Genomic DNA, 19,954 nt, shown 5'->3' with positions numbered 1-19,954 from the left:
TACTTTTCCCCCCTGTTTTGAAGCATTCCAAGGTTGCTTTTTTTGAGCCATAGAAGTAGGCTCAGAAAATTAAAGAATTGGTGCTGCATTTATTTGATTCTCCTCCTCCTTCTTCCTCCTTCTCTTCCCTCCTCTTCCTCCACTTCCCCCTTTCCTTTCCTTTTTCTCCTCACCTCTTCCTCCTCCCTTCTCCCTCTTCCTCCCCTTCCTCATTCTCTTCCTCCCCTCCCTTCTTCCTCCTCCTTCCCTCCCCTCCTCCTTTTCCTCCTTCTTCCTCCGTTCTTTTCCTCCCCTCCTCCTTCCTCTTCCCCTCCCTCCTCCTTTCCTCCCCCTATTCTTCCTTCTGTTCTTCTCCTTCCTCCTCCTCCTTCCCTTCTCCTTCCTCCTCCTCCCTCCCTCCTCTTCCTTCCCCCCTCCTCCTCCCACTTCACCTTCCTCCTCCTCCTTTCCTCTCACCTCTTCTCTCCCCCTCTTCCCTTTCCTCCTCCCCCTCCCCCTTCCTCCTCTTCCTCCTCCACTCATCACAAAGGAGCAACTGCTATTTTTTTAAAAAAAACACAGTATTATCATTATTATGTAAGCTGTTCTAAACCAGGCTTCAAGCCAAACTGAAATAGATCTAGATAATCCCTTTCATCCAAAAATTCCTGGTGCCTAGGATGACTGCATGTTGAAGTAATTTGCTGAGAAATAGCAAAACTTGACACTGCTTATGGTGGGGGGGGGGGGGGTCTCTCAAGAAAGAAAGCCTCCTAAAGGTTGACTAGAAATAGATCTTCCTCTGGAGCAGCACATGATGCTACTGTTGACTAAGTATTTTGTCATAAATACTTTATGTTTGTGGCTGCTTCAAATGAGCCACGGAAGAACAAGGATCTAATGTTAACAGGTTCTTGAAGGTGTTCAGTTCTTTACGCTGCCTGCAGTGAATCCCCTCTAATCCATCGAAGGAAAGTAGTTGCCAGTGACACATTGCTATTCACCAGAGATGAAATGCTCCTGGTTCGCTTGTGCCTGTCAGTTGTCGGAGAGCCGGTCGCGAAGGCAGTGCAAGGCTCTGCCCACCCGCATGGATGCTGTCATTTTTATTCTTTTACCTTCTACGTGTTCTGCTCGCAGGCCTCTGATAAATTCCAATTCCCGGACAATCACTTCTTACTAATAAAACCCACTCTTTATTTCAATCAAGCAGGATACATAAATTATTATTATTATTATTATTATTATTATTATTATTATTATTATTATTTATTGGATTTGTATGCCGCCCCTCTACGCAGACTCGGGGCGGCTAACAACAGCAGTAAAACAGTACAACAAAATCCAATACTAAAAAACAGTTAAAAACCCATTATATAAAAAACCAATCATACTTCAGATGGTGCAGAATGCAGCTGCGAGAGCAATCATGGGCTTTCCCAAATATGCCCATGTTACACCAACACTCCGCAGTCTGCATGGGTTGCCGATCAGTTTCAGGTCACAATTCAAAGTGTTGGTTATGACCTATAAAGCCCTTCATGGCACTGGACCAGAATATCTCAGGAACCACCTTCTGCTGCACGAATCCCAGCGACCAGTTAGGTCCCACAGAGTGGGCCTTCTCCGGGTCCCATCAACTAAACAATGTCGTTTGGCGGGACCCAGGAGAAGAGCCTTCTCTGTGGCGGCCCCGGCCCTCTGGAACCAACTCCCCCCAGAGATTAAAATTGCCCCCATCCTCCTTGCCTTTCGTAAGCTTCTTAAAACCCACTTCTGCCGCCAGGCATGGGGGAACTGAGATATTCTTTCCCCCTAGGCCTTTACAATTTTATGCATGGTATGTTTGTATGTATGTTTGGTTTTATAATAAGGGGTTTTTTTTAGTTGTTTTAGTATTGGATTGTTACATGCTGTTTTTATTACTGTTGTTAGCCGCCCTGAGTCTACAGAGAGGGGCGGCATACAAATCCAATAAATAAATAAATGCTAGTCATTTTTCTATAATGTGGGTTAATCCACATATTTTCCACTAATATGTCTTCCCCGCTGTCTGACAGAGACCAATCTCCCATTGTCACATCAGCCCCCTCTGGCTTTCCCCAGTCACTGTCTGCCTCACTCTTGCCCTCAGCTTCCTCTGGCAGTCCCCCTGGCCCTGGGTACCCTGAGGGGCCTGGCTCATCCTCTTCAGAATCAGGCATGGCCTGAGGTGGACAAGGATCACTCACAACACTAAGCATGCACAGAACGCTTTGCACATTTATTTATTTATTTATTCATTCATTCATTCATTCATTCATTCATTCATTCATTCATTCATTCATTCATTCATTTATTAGATTTGTATGCCGCCCCTTTCCGTAGACTCGGGGCGGCTCACAACATAATAAAACAATTCATAACAAATCTAATAATTTACAATGTAAAAATTTAAAGTAGTTAAGAAAACCCCATTTTTAAGCAGACATACCTACAAACATACCATACATAAATTATATAGGCCCCGGGGAGATATCTCAATTCCCCCATGCCTGACGACAAAGGTGGGTTTTGAGGAGTTTACGAAAAGCAAGGAGGGTAGGGACAGTTCTAATCTCTGGGGGGAGCCGGTTCCAGAGAGTCGGGGCCGCCACAGAGAAGGCTCTTCCCCTGGGGCCCGCCAACCATGTGCAGTAGGGTAAAAGAAACCAAGTGGCGGCTTCTGGGTGGGTGGGCGGAGCCTTGCTCTGCCTTCGCGACCGACTCTCCGACGAACAACAGGCACAAGCAAACCGGTAGCATTTCACCCCTGCTACCCACATAATTGACAATAAGTACCCCAATTTTATCTCCATCATGCGTAGCCAATGGGCCACAGATGGCACCTGAGCCTGTCATTCTAACTCTGCGGCAGGATTTTATGCCATGCAAAAATTTGCGCAAAAATTTGGATTCCCCCCCCCAAAAAAAATTCCCCAAAGTTTTTTTTTTTCCCAAGAGGCAACTGGACTTTCTGATTTTTTTCCTTTGAAGACGTTTCCCTTCTCATCCAAGAAGCTTCTAAACTCTTCAGAAGTTTCTTGGATGAGAAGTGAAATGTCTTTTAAAAAAGAGAAAGTTTTTTTGAAAAAGCACCTTTGGGACAGCCACGACCTGAATGATTGAAAATCACCATAGATTTTTAATTTAAATTTCCTATTTCTGAAAATACATAATCTTCTTTGGACAGTAAGTAGGAAATGTTTTTATTCCCCTCTTTAGGTGTCATTCCATTCCATGGCTTTTCAATGTACGGTAAGTAGCTTGTCGTTACTGTCGCGAAAATTTAAAATTCTGCATGACAGTTTGAAGTAGATCAACTTCATAGCAATAGCAATAGCACTTTAGACTTATATACCACTTTATATTGCTTTTACAGCCCTCTCTAAGTGGTTTACAGAATCAACATATTGCCCCCAACAATCTGGATCCTCATTTTACCTCCCTCAAAAGGATGGAAGGTTGAGTCAACCTTGAGCTGGTGGTGAGATTTGAACTGGTGAACTACAGCAATTAGCTGAAGTAGCCTGCAGTGTTGCACTCTAACCACTGTGCCAACCCGGCTAAGTTGATGCCTATTTAATACCTTGATAGTTTCAGAAATCATCATCTTTTAACCACCCCCATAATCCCTTAGGGCAGTGTTTCCCAACCTTGGCAACTTGAAGATATTTGGACTTCAACTCCCAGAATTCCCCAGCCAGCATTTGCTGGCTGGGGAATTCTGGGAATTGAAGTCCAGATCTCTTCAAGTTGCCAAGGTTGGGAAACACTGCCTTAGGGGATGGAGTCTGGACAACTGAATGGAGCTAGCCGAGGGTTTACTGACAGGATGTCTTTCTTGTCACTATTGATAATTTCAGAATATGAGTCCAAAATTGTTCAGGCTCGGGAACAATTTTATACAAACTGAGTTTGAGTGTGTACTTAACAAGATCAACCATCCACAAAGAGAAACTGAACAGAGGCCTAACTGTAATTGATTTAAAGTAAATATAGAGATACTTAATAGTGCTTTTCAGACATGATGTCTGACTCCAAAGGCAGCTGATAACTGCCAGACTGCCCTGGCCCCATCTCTGCCTCGTCAGAGCTTTCGTAGACACCAAGACTGGCCCTTGTTCCTCCCCAACCTCCTCACTGTCCGAATCTCCTACCAGTTCTGCTAGTCGCTGGCGGGCCACAATACCTTAGTGTTAAAACTGTCCATTTGATGGTTGTGTAGAGGCTGTGGTTTGTTACAGTTGTTAAAACAGATTCCCCTCTATATTTTATCTCACAAGTTAATAACCTTAGATTTGTCAGGAGAACAATAAGGGATGAAATATTGAAGAGAGTGAGGGAAGAACCCACTATAATAAATCCTGGTGTTGAAACAGATCCCCTGGAAGATGAGAGATCGAAGAAGACAATATCAATTTTTGACAACAAGGCGGAATTGAAAAGGAATAAATTTAGATGGCTGGTTCTGGAAGGGATCTGAATTAACTGGAACTCTAGAAGATATAGACTGGATTCTACCTTTAAGGCAGCAGATTTCTATGAGGGACATTGTTGTGAGTGCTCCTTGCCCACCTCTGGTAATGATAGATTCTGAGGAGGATGAGCCAGGCCCATCTTGGTACCCTGGGCCAGTGGTGTTGCCAGCTGATGCAGAGAGTGAGAGTGAGGGAGAAATAGACCTGGATGAACCTGAAGGACCCACAGAGGTGGCAGATGTGCCAATGATAATAGAGCATGACAGTAGAGGAGGAGGAGGAAGATCTGGAGCCTTTGCTAGATGCCCACTTTAGAAGATTAAGAAAAAGACAAGAATACTTTTATGGAAAAAGGAATTAATCTGTAGTTTGTAATTCTAGGGAATTGTTGACCACTTCCTATAGGTATTTAAGGGTGGGGTATTGGTAATTCAGGGTGGAGTTGCAACGTTTTGCAATGTTTGAGATCTCAGCCAGGTTACTCTAGCCACCTTTATTTTCCTGCTAAAAATCCTTGGAGAAAAAGTGCCCTGTCTGCTGAGATGCTGGGAAGCTGTAATTAGTAAGTCTGTGAAACCGTAGACTTCTTATCTTATGAAGGAGTGCACACGTAGCTTTGCTCTTTGGCAGCAGCCTCTCCACAGAACAGATATCTCTTAGTTACCCTCACTGAGAGACTTGCCAAGATTCTCTCACATGCATCACTTTGGCTTGTAAAAATGGGACTTACATATAAAAAGACTGATTTGAAAATATCAATGCATGGATTCCTCCTTTGTTTTCAAGCTGCGTAGGCTGGGATAAAACAGACAAGCAAGCCATTTTTGAAGAGAGAAAACAAGATGCACAAGAAAATATGGAACCCCAAAGAAAACAACAGAAGATACAGTGATACAAAATGAAGAGGAAGACAAAAAGAAAGAAAACTCTGACCAAGAAGAAGAGGGACTAATAAGAGAACAAAGAGAAGAATCACTAGGGCACCAAACCCCATAACTAAGCAAGATGGAGAAAAGAAATGGGATCCTTTCAATGGATTAAGTTAAAAATATTTTACACAGTTATGAAAATTGGACACAGAAATAATTTGTCTGCAAGAAACACACAGAAAAAACAACAGTATAAATTTTTAGAATGCCCCGAAATTGGGAAACTATATTTCACGTCAGCACAGCAAAAGAAAAAGGAAAAAGAAAGAAAGAGAAAGAAAGAAAGAAAGAAAGAAAGAAAGAAAGGAGTAACCTTATATATGAAAGTATCATTGGATTCTAATTAGATATACTCAGATGGATGACTTTTTATGAGCTTGGGGGAAAAAAAGAAAAACAAAGACTGAATTTGCATGGAGGTGCTATTCTTAGCAGCATTTCTGCACCTGGTAATTTTTTAGTAGTTGCCAGCACACAAAAACAACACAGCTGTTCCTGAAAATAGTATGATCTACACAACTGACGTGGTGATTTTCATTCACCCAAACTATGGCTTTCCGGCAATTATTTTGACATCGTTAACTGGCAATATACAGTGGCTTGTACAGTATGTGGTGCTGCTGAATTCTTCCAAGTGTTGGTAACCAGATACAGAAATTCTGGAAGGTAGTCCAGAATGAAATTAATAAAATGTTAAACATTAATTGGATTATTATAAAAGAAGCAGCAATTTTAATTAAATATAGGGAATTAGGAGAATTTAAGGAAATTAAAACTGCAGCATTGGAAAGTGCTCAAGCGGTGATAGTTTTAGGATGGAAAGATTCTACAAAATGGACAGTACAAAATTGGTATTGGTATATGGTGGATCACATATATTTTGAAATTATGGAAATAAGATTAAATAATTTTGATGAGAATAAATTAGAGAAGCTGATGGTGCGATGGAACAAGGTAAAAGATTATATGTTAAGTAAAATCTGTGATGTAAATACGAAAAATAAACTACAATCACTCTTTTAGTAAAATTTGCTCAAGATAGAGCTATGGATTAATAGATAGATAAACAAGTTAAACCTCTTTGAATCATCCTGTAGGAGTGGTGGGGGTGACGGGGTGTGTGTGTTGTTTGGTGATGGGCACAAGCACTGTGCACTGTTATATGTTTGTTTTTTGTAAACCTATAAAAATCAATAAAAATTATATTTTTTAAAAAAAGTGTTGGTAACCAGTATCTGAATGAATATTAAGGGAAAAGAGACTTTGTTTGTTAGTTAGTTTGTTATTTATTTGATTGATTGATTGATTGATTGATTTCTATGCTGCCCTTCTCCTGAAACTCATTATTCTGCAACTATAGTTTATTTCAGCATCTCTGAGCTGCAGTGGAACAGTGGTAAGAGTGCAGTACTGCAGGCTACTTCTGCTGGCTGCCAGCAATTTGGCAGTTCTAATCTCACTGGCTCAAGGTTGACTTTGTTTTTCATCCTTCTGAGGTCTGAAATAAAATAAGGACCCAGATTGTTGGGGGCAATACGCTGTCTCTGTAAACCACTTAGAGAGGGTTGTAAAGCACCATGAAGCATCACACAAGTCTACATGCTATTGCAATTAAAATCCATCCTCTTGAATTTTTAAAATGATTATACACAGGGTGTCCAGAAAACCTGGAAAACAGGGAAATCAGAGAATTATCAGGGAAATCGGCAGTTTTGGAAATATCAGGGAATTATCAGGGAATTCGTGAAAAAAACGGAATAAATCGGGGGGGGGGGGACAAACTGTATTAAAATGTTTAAAAGTCAGGGGAAAATCATGTAAAAAAGAAAAAAACGGATTGTGCTACCTGGCAGAGTCAAGTAAAAATGAGCATAACAGAGGCAAACGCTTCCTTAGCTATCAATATTTCTCCACAGCTTAGCCATTTGGTATGATGTCAACTATGACCACGCCTTAACTAGATCGTAGTTTACAGGGAAATGTCAAGGAAATATCAAGGAATTTCAAAATGCTTTCCCCATGGATACCTTTTTATTCAGTACAAGTTATTATTGTTGTTGTTGTTATTGTTGTTATTATTATAATAATATTATTATTATTATTAATTGGATTTATATGCCGCCACTCTCCGTTATTATTTTTCCTTTGCCTAACTAGTGGGGTTTTTGTTTTTTACGTCTTCAGTTGCTCCTCTTTGTTTTCTGTACAATGAGCCCTCCAAGCTGTATCAGATATTTCGTGAAATATATGTGCGTTACTTCTTCAGGCTTCATTCCATTTCTTCTCACTCTTCGGTAAGTTGGCTTGCAAAGGATAACTGTAATGCCCATTACATATATATATAATATATATAAGTAGTACCTCTAGATACGAGTTTAATTCGTTCCAAAACGGAGCTCGTATGCCGATCAACTCGTATCTGGAACAAATGGCTTTAGACTTTGTTTTCCCCCCCCCCCCCTGCGGAAATAACCAGAAGCAAGGATTCTTGCGCCACCTAGTGGAAGCTCGGCTCGTATCCCGAATTTGAGCTCGGGTCTGGAACAGAAATTTCCCTCCCGTCGTGGCTCGCAACTTGGAATGCTCGCATGTGGAGCAGCTCGTATCTAGAGGTACTACTGTATATTAAAGATAGAGCTCGCTTGATGGAAATGTTCTTCGCCTTCTGTGATGCATCCAGGCCAACTGAAGCTGTTAACCCACCCAGAGTTCCCTCATGGAGAATCTTCATTTAATTCTCCTCTGGAGGACTTACTTCCCCAGTGTCCTTGCCTCTTGCCAACTAAATGGCTTGGGAAGGAATGTAGGGGGGAAAATACGACCAAGGGTAGCTTGGAGTTGGCATCAAAATATAAAGTAATAGGGCTAATCCTTGACTTAACAACTGTAGTTAAGCCCAAAATTTAAATTTTCATTAAGTGAAGTGGTTGTGAAATGAGTTTCACCCCCATTTTATAACCCTTTAATTGCCCCCGCTGTTAAGTTGAATTGTGGCTTAAATCAGTGGTTCTCAACCTTTCTAATGTCGCAACTCCTTAATACAGTTCCTCATGCTGTAGTGACCCCCAACCATAAGTCTAGCCCCAATTCTCCCAACAGAGCTTTAAGATGATTGGCAGGAAAGTCTGAAGGACACCCCCATTGTAAACACCTGATTGGTCAGATTGTAAAAGTATGTTCCAAGACGCTAGAATAGAAGCTGACAAAAGATAATATAAGATATTGACAAAATTGAACGGGTCCAAAGATGGGCTATAAGAATGGTGGAAGGTCTTAAGCATAAAACGTATCAGGAAAGACTTAATGAACTCAATCTGTATAGTCTGGAGGACAGAAGGGAAAGGGGGGACATGATCGAAACATTTAAATATGTTAAAGGGTTAAATAAGGTTCAGGAGGGAAGTGTTTTTAATAGGAAAGTGAACACAAGAACAAGGGGACACAATCTGAAGTTAGTTGGGGGAAAGATCAAAAGCAACGTGAGAAAATATTATTTTACTGAAAGAGTAGTAGATCCTTGGAACAAACTTCCAGCAGACATGGTTGGTAAATCCACAGTAACTGAATTTAAACATGCCTGGGATAAACATATATCCATTGAAAGATAAAATACAGGAAATAGTATAAGGGCAGACTAGATGGACCATGAGGTCTTTTTCTGCCGTCAGTCTTCTATGTTTCTAAGCTTTAGTTCTTAAAGCCTTGGGAAATTTCTCTTAGGCAACCCTTGTGAAACGGTCATTCAACCCCCAAAGGGGTCCCGACCCCCAGGTTGAGAACCACTGGCTTAAATGAATGAATCCTGTGGCTGTTAAGAAAAATCCAGCTCAAAATTCGGAAGAATTTTGGGATGTTGCATTGGTCATTGTGAAAACTGGTACAAGAGTCCCCTTTTTCAGTCCTGTGGTAACTTCAGATAGTCACTGAATGAACGTTGTTGAGGACTACTGCACCTATACGTAAAGCAAGTCCTTCCAGAATAGTTTTGAGCATTCCAGCCAAACTGCTATTGTCACAGGCTTCGCAACTGATTGCAACTGATTGCAACATGGGCATACATGATGAGCCGGGGTGGCGCAGCAGGCAGAGTGCTGTACTGCAGGCCACTGAAGCTGACTGTAGATCTGAAGGTCAGCAGTTCAAATCTCATCACCGGCTCAAGGTTGACTCAGCCTTCCATCCTTCCGAGGTGGGTAAAATGAGGACCCGGATTGTGGGGGCAATAGCTTAGCTCTGTTTTAAAAAGTGCTATTGCTAACATGTTGTAAGCCGCCCTGAGTCTAAGGAGAAGGGCGGCATAAAAATAGGAAAAATAAATAAATAAATAAATAAATAAATAAATAAATAAATAAATACAGCATTTCCTTACCGCTGCTTTAAAAATGTAGCAATCTATAACAATTTCTAATATCTAATATTCTAATTTTTTTTTTAAAAAACCAGTGAAAGATGTACTATGGGGATGCCTGGTTTCTTTCTTTAAAAAAAAAAACTTTTTAAAGTTTGTTTTTATTATTTCAAAGGGGATTGTATCTCTGTGTCTGCTGTTTGAGAACCTCCTTCAAAGCCATCTCCCACAGCTGTTTTATCATCTTCGAGAAATTGGAGCACAGCCGTAAGTATTATCATTTAAAGTGAAACATAAATATATTAATTTGAGGTACAGAGACTTGATTTCTTGTCCTTCTTTTAAACGTTAAAAAGATCCTGCGTTTGTTTGGTGCAGGAGACGACCTGAATTCTAGTTTTATAAGTCACAATGGCCAACTTTCTCCATTCCATGCCATGCAATGGTACTTAAATTGGAAGCTTAAAATGTTTTAAGCTTCCAATTAGCACAATCATCATTTTCTTTAAAAAAAAATAAAATAACTGAAACACCCCAAACTTTACATTTTGCCCTGTAGAGGCCCCTTTCTGGAGCATGCCAATCATAACTTTTAAGATTTTTTTAAAATTGTGGTCTCTGTCAAGCATATTTCCAAGTGAAGATTTTAACTGGCCCCAATACTGGATTATTCAATACAAAATGTTTTCAGCTTCCAATTAGCACGATCATCCTGTTCAAGGGCAAGAGAGCTTTTGTGTCTTTCACATCTTTCAGTTGATACTCTTGTCTAAGGTTGGGTTGCAAGAAAAAAAAACCCCATATAATCCCTTTATTTTTTGAGCAGTATATATAATTCCTTCAATATACCAGGGTGATCCAACGGAAAAAAACAAAAACATATAGCCCCTCCCTGGTACAAAGCTGAAGGGATTAGATCTGGTGGCCTAGAGGTTAATTCTCTGCCTTACAAAGCAGAAGCCCCAGGATCAAATCCCAGTAAGGGTATAGCTGATGAGGCCAGAACAAGGCCGAAATAGCGCTATCCTAGTCTCCCTTAATTTTAAAAATTCAGCAAAAACATGTGATACATATACTGTATATATATTATTATTATTTATTAGATTTGTATGCCGCCCCTCTGCTCAAAAAATAAAGGGAACACTCAAATTACATATCCTAGATCTGAATGAATGAAATATTCTCATTGAATACTTTGTTCTGTACAAAGTTAAATGTGCACAACAGCAGGTAAAATTGATTGTCAATCAGTGTTGCTTCCTAAGTGGACAGTTTAATTTCACAGAAGTTTGATTTACTTGGAGTTATATTGTGTTGTTTAAGTGTTCCCTTTATTTGTTTTGAGTAGTGTATGTATATGTATATGTGTGTATGTATATGTATGTATATATGTACACACACACATACACACACAGAGAGAGCCCTTAAAATGCATCTTTGACTTATTTCTGAAAAAAACATTCTGCTTTAAGCCATCTATCCAAAGGTATAGAATAAGGCTTACCTAAATACAAGAAGCAATGGATGGGAGATCATTAAAGAGAGAACCAACCTAGAACCAAGGAGAAATTTTTGACAGGGAGAACAAGTATTATCAGTGGAACGACTTGCCTCCAGAAGTTGTGGGTGCTCCAAAACTGAAGCTAGGTTTTTAAGAAGAGATTGGACAGCCATTTGTCTGAAATGGTATAGGCTGTGATGGCGAACCTATGGCACGCGTGCCAGAGATGGCACGCAGAGCCCTTTTTGTGAGCATGTGCACCGTCGCCAACTGCTCTTCCGGGTTCCGTCACATGCATGCACATCAAACAGCTGCTCTCTTCAAGTGTCCATGTTCGCACGCATGTTCCGGCATGCACTCATGCACACAAGTATGTGTGCACACTCCAGTTTCGGCACTTGATGCCAAAAAGGTTAACCATCACTGGTCTAGAGTTTCCTGCCTACCCAGGGGGTTAGAGTAGAAGATTATTATTATTATTATTATTTATTAGATTTGTATGCCGCCCCTCTCCGTAGACTCGGGGCGGCTCACAACAATAACAAGAATAATGTAAAAAACAAATCTAATAATTTAAAAAACACTAAAATCCCCATTATTAAAAGCAAACACACACACAAACATTCCATGTATAAACTGTATAGGCCCGGGGGAGATGTGTCAGTTCCCCCATGCCTGACGGCAGAGATGGGTCTTAAGAACTTTACGAAAGGCAAGGAGGGTGGGGGCAGTTCTAATCTCCGGGGGGAGCTGGTTCCAGAGGGTCGGGGCCGCCACAGAGAAGGCTCTTCTCCTGGGTCCCGCTAAACGACATTGTTTAGTCGACGGGACGCGGAGAAGGCCAACTCTGTGGGACCTAACAGGTCGCTGGGATTTGTGCGGCAGAAGGCGGTCCCGGAGGTATTCTGGTCCGATGCCATGAAGGGCTTTATAGGTCATAACCAACCAAGATCTCCAAGATCCCTTTCAATCCTTTGGTCCTTTATTCTGTGATATTCCAAATACCCCATATACGTTTACCCTTATTTCTAGCACTTTCTACCTTTAGAACTCAGGTTGCATTTTTTGTTGTTGTTCAGAATTCTTTAGTTTGACATGAAATAATGCTGTCAGCTTTAAGAAGCTGGGAGGAAGTACATCTTGAATTAACCAACTGGAACTCAAATTTAGCATTTAGACTTATCAACCACTTCATAGTGCTTTCACAGCCCTCTCTAAGCGGTTTACAGAATCAGAATATTGCCCCCAACAACAGTCCTCATTTTACCCACCTCGGAAAAATGAAAGGCGGAGTCAACCTTGAGCCGGTGGTGAGATTTGAACTGCTGAAGTTAGCTGAAGTAGCCTGCAGTGCTGCACTTTAACCACTGCGCCAAATAATGAAATACATCAAGTTATCGTATTCTTTGGAGTATAAGATGCACCTTTCTCCCCCCTAAAAGAGGCTGAAAATTTGAGTGCATCTTATACTTCAAATGTAGCTTTTTTGAAGCTTTTTTTTACAGCCCTAACAAGGTGCTAACAATCTTCCTGGCTCTTCCCAGATTGTAGGATTTTTTCATTGCTACTCCAAATAAGTTTTTTTTCAGCCCTAAGTCTTTGTAGGCTTGTTTTCATTGTTACTCCCTCTGAAGATTTTTTTTTCAGCCCTAACCAAGAATAAAATAATGTGCTAAAGCTGAACAGATTAAGGACGCTAGCCAGAGAAACAATTGGTAGGTAGATTTTCCCCCCTATTTCCCTCCCCCAAAACTAAGGTGTACTCCAGTGCGTCTTATATTCCAAAAAATACGGTAACTCTAGCGCTGAAAGAAAGAACTTTTGGTAACAATTAGGAGAGAATTAAAAGTCTCAGTGTAGGGTGAAAAAGTCTATATAAAAGTATGCAAGCCGAAGAGTAAAGCTGCAGAAGCAATGTGTCTAAGCGTTAAATAAAAAATATACAAAAACCCCAGTGTATTTTTCACTGTTTTGCAGGCTAAGAATATCGTTTAAATGGATGGTCCGAGCATTCTCTGGATATTTGGCTACCGATCAGCTGCTGTTTTTGTGGGACAGAATTTTGGGATACAACACACTGGAAATTCTTGCTGGTAATGTTTAGGGGATGGGAGTGCTTACCATCCGTAGAAAGAAATCCCAAATTTTTGTAAACAAAACAAAATGCAGGTTTTTTTAGGCTTATGTTGGTTGGGTACCGAATGAATAAAAAGGATGCTTCCCTGAAAGAAAGAAAAAATTGTATTGGTGCCCTTGGTAGGCAGTGGCAAATCTCTGGAGGGTTTTTTTTTGGGGGGGGGGAATCAAATGGGGTGGAAAAGAACCTTTTGATATATTTCGCCCTGCCTTTTCTACCAGGAAAAAAAAAGGCAAAGAGTCTGCTCATGTGAGAAATTGCTTTATTGAGCGGGAGGATTTTCCTTTGGCCCCTGCAGAAATCTGGAAATTGCTGCTTTGTTGAATCTGGGAGTATATCATTGTGATTAAGCAGACTTTCTGCAATTAAAACCACAATGGCTTGGTTTGCAGGAACTCTGTAATTTCAGCAGAGTCAAAATGAGCAGTTTGTTGATTAAGATACTTCCACTATCTCAGCTGCTTTTGCCAAAAGATATAATTATTGGACAGCTTCATACCAAATTATCATTAATGAACCACTGATGATTGTCCTTCCTTCCTTCCTTCCTTCCTTCCTTCCTTCCTTCCTTCCTTCCTTCCTTCCTTCCTTCCTTCCTTCCTTCCTTCCTTCCTTCCTCCCTCCCTCCCTCCCTCCCTCCCCCTTTTCCTTCTTTTCATCCTTTCTCCTTCCTACCCTACTTTTTCTTTCATCCCTCCCTTTCCTTTCCCTCCATTGCTTTTTTTCTTTCCTTCCTTCCTCTCTCACATCGTCCTCCCTCCATTCCTTAATTCCTTCCCTCCCTCCATCCCACGCTCCTCCCTTTTCCTTCCTTTCCTTCTTTCCTCCCTTCCTTCGTCCCACCTTCCTTTCTCCTCCCCTCCCCCCTCCTCCTTTTCCTCCCTCCCTGCCTCCTTTCCCCCCCCTTTTTCCTTCCCTCCCTTCCTTCTTCTCTCTCCCTCCCTCCCACTCCCTTCCCCTTTTTCCTTCCTTCCTTTTCCTTCCTCCCTGCCTCCCCATAGTCTGTTGTTTATTTTTGTTAATTTGCTGTACATACACATGGATAGATAGATAGACAGACAGACAGACAGACAGACAGACAGACAGACAGACAGACAAACAGATAGATAAATATTCTGCATAAGCAATTGAGATGAGCATTATTGCTTTTGCCATTTTATTTGTTTTACTATTAAAGTAAAGGGGCAGTGGTATAACGGGCATCAAGGCAATCCATGGGACTGGTCCTTACCATGGAAGGCCTGCCATCTTCGGCGCTACCGGTATGCCCTCCGATGCTGTCACAGTGGGCGCGCATATGTCCTTAGATGCAAAATTTTGCCTCTGTGCATGCGCAGCAAGCGAACTCTTGTGCAGGATGTCCAGCAAACCTGGAAAACAGGGAAATCAGGGAATGATCAGGGAAATCGGTGGTTCAGGAAATATCAGGGAATTATCAGGGCATTCGTGAAAAAATGGAATAAATCGGGGGGGGGGGGGGAGAAACCTAACTGTATTAAAATGTTTAAGTCAGAGAAAAATTATGTAAAAAAAACCCCGGATCGCACTGCCTGGCAGAATCAAGCAAAAATGAGCATAACTCTGGCAACAACTTGCTTTCTCAGCTACCAATATTTCTCCACCGCTTAGCCGTTTGGTATGACATCATCTACAACCACGCCTTAACTAGATCACAAGTAAAATCTTGTGTGAAGACACTTGCGCGAGTGAGATTTTGGCCATTTTCACCAATTACAGGGAGTTACAGGGAAATGTCAGGAAGATATCTGGGAATTTCAAAATGCTTTCCCCCTGGACACCCTGCTTGTGTAAAGACGCTCGTGCAAGCCACGTTTTGCGATTTTCACTGATATTTTTGCTTCTGTGCATGCGCAGAAGCAAAAAAAAATGGTGAAAATTGCCGAAATCTCACTCGCACAAGTGTTTTCACACAAGATTTTACTTGCTGCACATGCGCAGAAGTGAAACCTTGTTGGGGCGCATGTATGCGCGTCAGGAGTGCACAGCTGCTCATGCATCTTCCAAATCGCTACCAGAATGGATCACCTTACCATTCCAGTAGCAGTCCTTCACTGGTCCTTACCAAATTAAACAATTAGGCCAATGTAAATGTAAATGAGTAGGTAGAACCTGTAAGCCAAATGCTGTAATAGGCTTGAGAGAAAACTCTGGTTATAAGTACCCAGTGGATGTTTAAGCTCTCATTCAATACTCTTCTTCAGCTCTCATAAATCGGCAATCCCTTACCAAGCCAGAAGAATATTGAACGGAGCTCAAGAATAACTAGACCAAAAGTATCGTTAACAACTAATTAGTATGGCCGCCAGTCTAAATGCTGCACATTCTTCCTTTTTTTTTTTCTTTCCCAGTTCTGGCAGCTGCTGTGTTTGCTTTCCGAGCGGGGAATCTAATGGAGGTGACATCACTAGCCGCAGCTGAAGTAAGGATAAGTTTCAGTTGTAGAAATATGGGAATAATTTTTGACGTCTTGCCAACCGGAGTAATATGAGCTTCACGGGCACATAGCTTTGCGGTGTCAGGCTCTCTGCTGATTTTTTTTTTTTTTACCCTGGAAAAAGAAGTTCAGGAGATGTTGTGAAAAATGTAGATTGCAATTGGTAAAAAAACTCTTTTCAGCTATTGAAAAGGGGTTGGGGGGATTAATTTGGGTTGTAAACCTTCAATGTGTGTTTCTCTCTTCCCCCTTCTCCCCTCCCACCCGCCCCCAGTTCTTCTAGGAGTTTTCATCTCCTTTAATAACATCTGCAGAGTCCTGAAAGAATCCTCAAACGTGGCTAAAAGAGAGTGCCACAAATAAGTGTACTGTGGCTATTTTTGTTTTCAGCAATATTTTGTTCTGTCCTGTTTCTGAAAATGCCTATCACTTTCCATATAAAGCATTCGAGGATTCAATGAGTTTTCTTCCCAGCTGAGTTATGCTTGGAATTGTGACTTTATTATAAGTTGCGTTTATCTTATATTTCTTCCACATCCATAGAAACATAGAAACATAGAAGTCTGACGGCAGAAAAAGACCTCATGGTCCATCTAGTCTGCCCTTATACTATTTTCTGTATTTTATCTTAGGATGGATATATGTTTATCCCAGGCATGTTTAAATTCAGTTAATGTGGATTTATCTACCACGTCTGCTGGAAGTTTGTTCCAAGGATCTACTACTCTTTCAGTAAAATAATATTTTCTCATGTTGCTTTTGATCTTTCCCCCAACTAACTTCAGATTGTGTCCCCTTGTCCTTGTGTTCACTTTCCTATTAAAAACACTTCCCTCCTGGACCTTATTTAACCCTTTAATATATTTAAATGTTTCGATCATGTCCCCCCTTTTCCTTCTGTCCTCCAGACTATACAGATTGAGTTCATTAAGTCTTTCCTGATACGTTTTATGCTTAAGACCTTCCACCATTCTTGTAGCCCGTCTTTGGACCCATTCAATTTTGTCAATATCTTTTTGTAGGTGAGGTCTCCAGAACTGAACACAGTAATCCAAATCTATATAGCGGGATCATAATCTCCCTCTTCCTGCTTGTTATACCTCTAGCTATGCAGCCAAGCATCCTACTTGCTTTCCCTACCGCCTGACTGCACTGTTCACCCATTTTGAGACTGTCAGAAATCACTACCCCTAAATCCTTTTCTTCTGAAGTATTTGCTAACACAGAACTGCCGATACAATACTCAGATTGAGGATTCCTTTTCCCCAAGTGCATTATTTTACATTTGGAAACATTAAACTGCAGTTTCCATTGCTTTGACCATTTATCTAGTAAAGCTAAATCATTTACCATATTACAGACGCCTCCAGGAATATCAACCCTATTGCACACTTTAGAGTCAGCCTTAAGATGAATTACCCCCCATTTCCCTCCAATTTTTGCTTTAGAAACATAGAAACATAGAAGTCTGACGGCAGAAAATGACCTCATGGTCCATCTAGTCTGCCCTTACACTATTTTCTGTATTTTATCTTAGGATGGATACATGTTTATCCCAGGCATGTTTAAATTCAGTTACTGTGGATTTATCTACCACGTCTGCTGGAAATTTGTTCCAAGGATCTACTACTCTTTCAGTAAAATAATATTTTCTCATGTTGCTTTTGATCTTTTCCCCAACTAACTTCAGATTGTGTCCCCTTGTTCTTGTGCTCACTTTCCTATTAAAGCTTTCCTATTAAAGCTTTCATCTTTTTACATGAAACTCTTTTTTCAGTGAACAGAGCTCTGAATAATTACCCATTTTTAACGGGGACTGGTCAGTTTGAGAAGTCTATAACCAAAGCATAATGAAAACAGCTGGCAACAATGCAGTAACCAGTGCTCAGTATCAATAGCGATTCTATTCCTTTTCCATGATTTACCTTGAGTAGCCGCTTTTGGGGGTGGGCGAGGGGGGTGAGCCACAATAGAAACCAAATACAGTTGTGCCTCTACTTACAAACTTAATTCGTTCCGTGACCAGGTTTTTAAGTAGAAAAGTTTGTAAAAGAAGCAATTTTTCTCATAGGAATCAATGTAAAAGCAAATAATGTGTGCAATTGGGGAAACCAAAGGAAGGGTAGAGGCCCTGTTTCCTCCCAGGAGATTCCTAGAGAGGCCCCACGGAGGCTTCTCCCTGCCTTTTCCAGGTTACAGTTTCGGAGACTCGGGTTTGTAATAGTAATAATAATAATAATAATAATAATAATAATAATAATAATAATAATAATAATTTATTAGATTTGTAAGCTGCCCCTCTCTGAAGACTTGTAGTGGAAAATGGCTCTTGAGAAGAGGCAAAAAAATCTTGAACACCCGGTTCTTATCTAGAAAGGTTTGTGAGCCGCCTTGAGTCCTTCAGGATTAGGCGGCACAGAAGTCAAATAAAATAAAATAAAATAATATAAGTAAGTAGAGACGTTCTTAGGTAGAGGTACCACTACAAATGAAATAACAAGTAGCATTTACCTCCTTAAAAGTGGCACTAGGAAATTAGTTTTGCACTGGAACGTTTAACCCCGAAAGAATGCGTAACTGTTTACTTAAGAATACTGCAAACCAAAATAGATGCATTGAAAACAATCCAAATAACGATAAAAAAGAACAAAAATGTTAGAGCAGGTGTACTGCAGGGATGTCAAATTCAAGGCTCGCGGGCCAGATCCGGCCCTCAGCATGCTTAGATATGGCCTGCAGGGCCAATCTAGAAAAAGCAATAGACTATCCTGTGGTTCCTCTGCTAGCAAAAATGGAGTTTGGGGGAGCTCCATTTTTGGCCACAGCAGACTCCTGCAACCCTGTCAGTGAAAGCAGGTCAGACAGGGTCACGCGAGGCCCCTCCAGGCTCTGTTTTCGCTGGCAGAGGGTTATCAAAGCAAACTAAAAACAAAAGGAGAAATGTTCTCCCCTTTTGCATTTGAGCATCCAAGAAAGGGAAAGAGGAAAGACAAAGAAAAAGGAGGAAAGACGGGATGACAACAAGGAAGGGCTGCTCGTCTCCGGTGCTACTGTTACGCTCTCTGAGACCGGTGTGCGTGTCGCCGTGAGATTCGGCTTCTGCGCATGCGCCACAAGCGAAGTCTTGCGCAAGGATGCTTGCTCATGCGAGAATTTTGCCTATTTTCAGCAAATTCTTTGCTTCTGCACATGTGCAGAAGCAAAAAAATGTCAAATGTAGTGACAAGATTTGTGCACGATTTTGCTTGTGGCGCCTGTGCAGAAGCCGAATCTCATGTAGGGGCTCACATGCACGCTTTGGGGACGCACAGCTGCGTGCGCATTGCGATTTTTGGTACCACACTACTGTGTAGCCGTGTACTGGGTGCGGTCTACCATGGAAGAAAGGAGGAAGGGAGGGAGGAAAGGAAGGAAGGAAGAAAGGAAGGAAAGGGAGGGAGGGAGGGAAGGAAAGGAGGGAAGGAGGGAGGAAGGAAGGAAGGAAAGGGAGGGAAGGAAGGAAAGGGAGGGAGGGAAGGAAGGAAGGAAAGAAGGGAAGGAGGAAGGAAGAAAGGAAAGGGAGAGAGGGAGTCTTCGGAAAGGGGCGGCATACAAATCTAATAAATAATAATGATAATAATAATAATAATAATAATAATAATAATAATAATAATAATAATAATAATAATAATATTCTAGAGAAGGAAGGACAACACCCCCCCCCCCATTATGTGGGTGTAAATAGTGCATAAACTTACTATCCCCACTGCGCCCGCCTCCGTGGGGGCAGCAGCCCATTACTGCCTGGATCACTTGAGAATCTCCAGAGACACCTTTCAGTCAAAGCCGGGGTGGTGCAGCAGGTAGAGTGCTGTACTGCAGGCCACTGAAGCTGACTGTAGATCTGAAGGTCAGCGGTTCAAATCTCATCACCGGCTCAAGGTTGACTCAGCCTTCCATCCTTCCGAGGTGGGTAAAATGAGGACCCAGCTTGTGGGGGCAATAGTCTAGCTCTGTTAAAGAAGTGCTATTGCTAACATGTTGTAAGTCGCCCTGAGTCTAAGGAGAAGGGCGGCATAAAAATCAAATGAATGAATGAATGAATGAATGAATGAATGAATGAATGA

General features: G+C 41.3%; 1 protein-coding gene across 3 annotated transcripts in view; it reads left to right on the top strand.

Moving 5' to 3' along the window:
• The window catches only part of TBC1D19 (TBC1 domain family member 19), a 92,461-nt gene that overhangs the window by 48,229 nt on the left and 24,278 nt on the right, over positions 1–19,954 (top strand). For all 3 annotated transcript variants that reach the window (XM_070757127.1, XM_070757129.1, XM_070757128.1), the window contains 5 exons: positions 3,223–3,255; positions 7,592–7,701; positions 9,931–10,022; positions 13,234–13,349; positions 15,763–15,833. In XM_070757127.1, the coding sequence (XP_070613228.1) occupies positions 3,223–3,255; positions 7,592–7,701; positions 9,931–10,022; positions 13,234–13,349; positions 15,763–15,833 (422 nt within the window). The remainder of the gene's footprint in view (positions 1–3,222; positions 3,256–7,591; positions 7,702–9,930; positions 10,023–13,233; positions 13,350–15,762; positions 15,834–19,954) is intronic.

Source organism: Erythrolamprus reginae, chromosome 7 (genome assembly GCF_031021105.1).
Source record: "Erythrolamprus reginae isolate rEryReg1 chromosome 7, rEryReg1.hap1, whole genome shotgun sequence".
NCBI lineage: Eukaryota > Metazoa > Chordata > Lepidosauria > Squamata > Dipsadidae > Erythrolamprus > Erythrolamprus reginae.
Note: the sequence above shows the minus strand (reverse complement) of the source record. Positions and strands in the feature narration are given on the sequence as shown.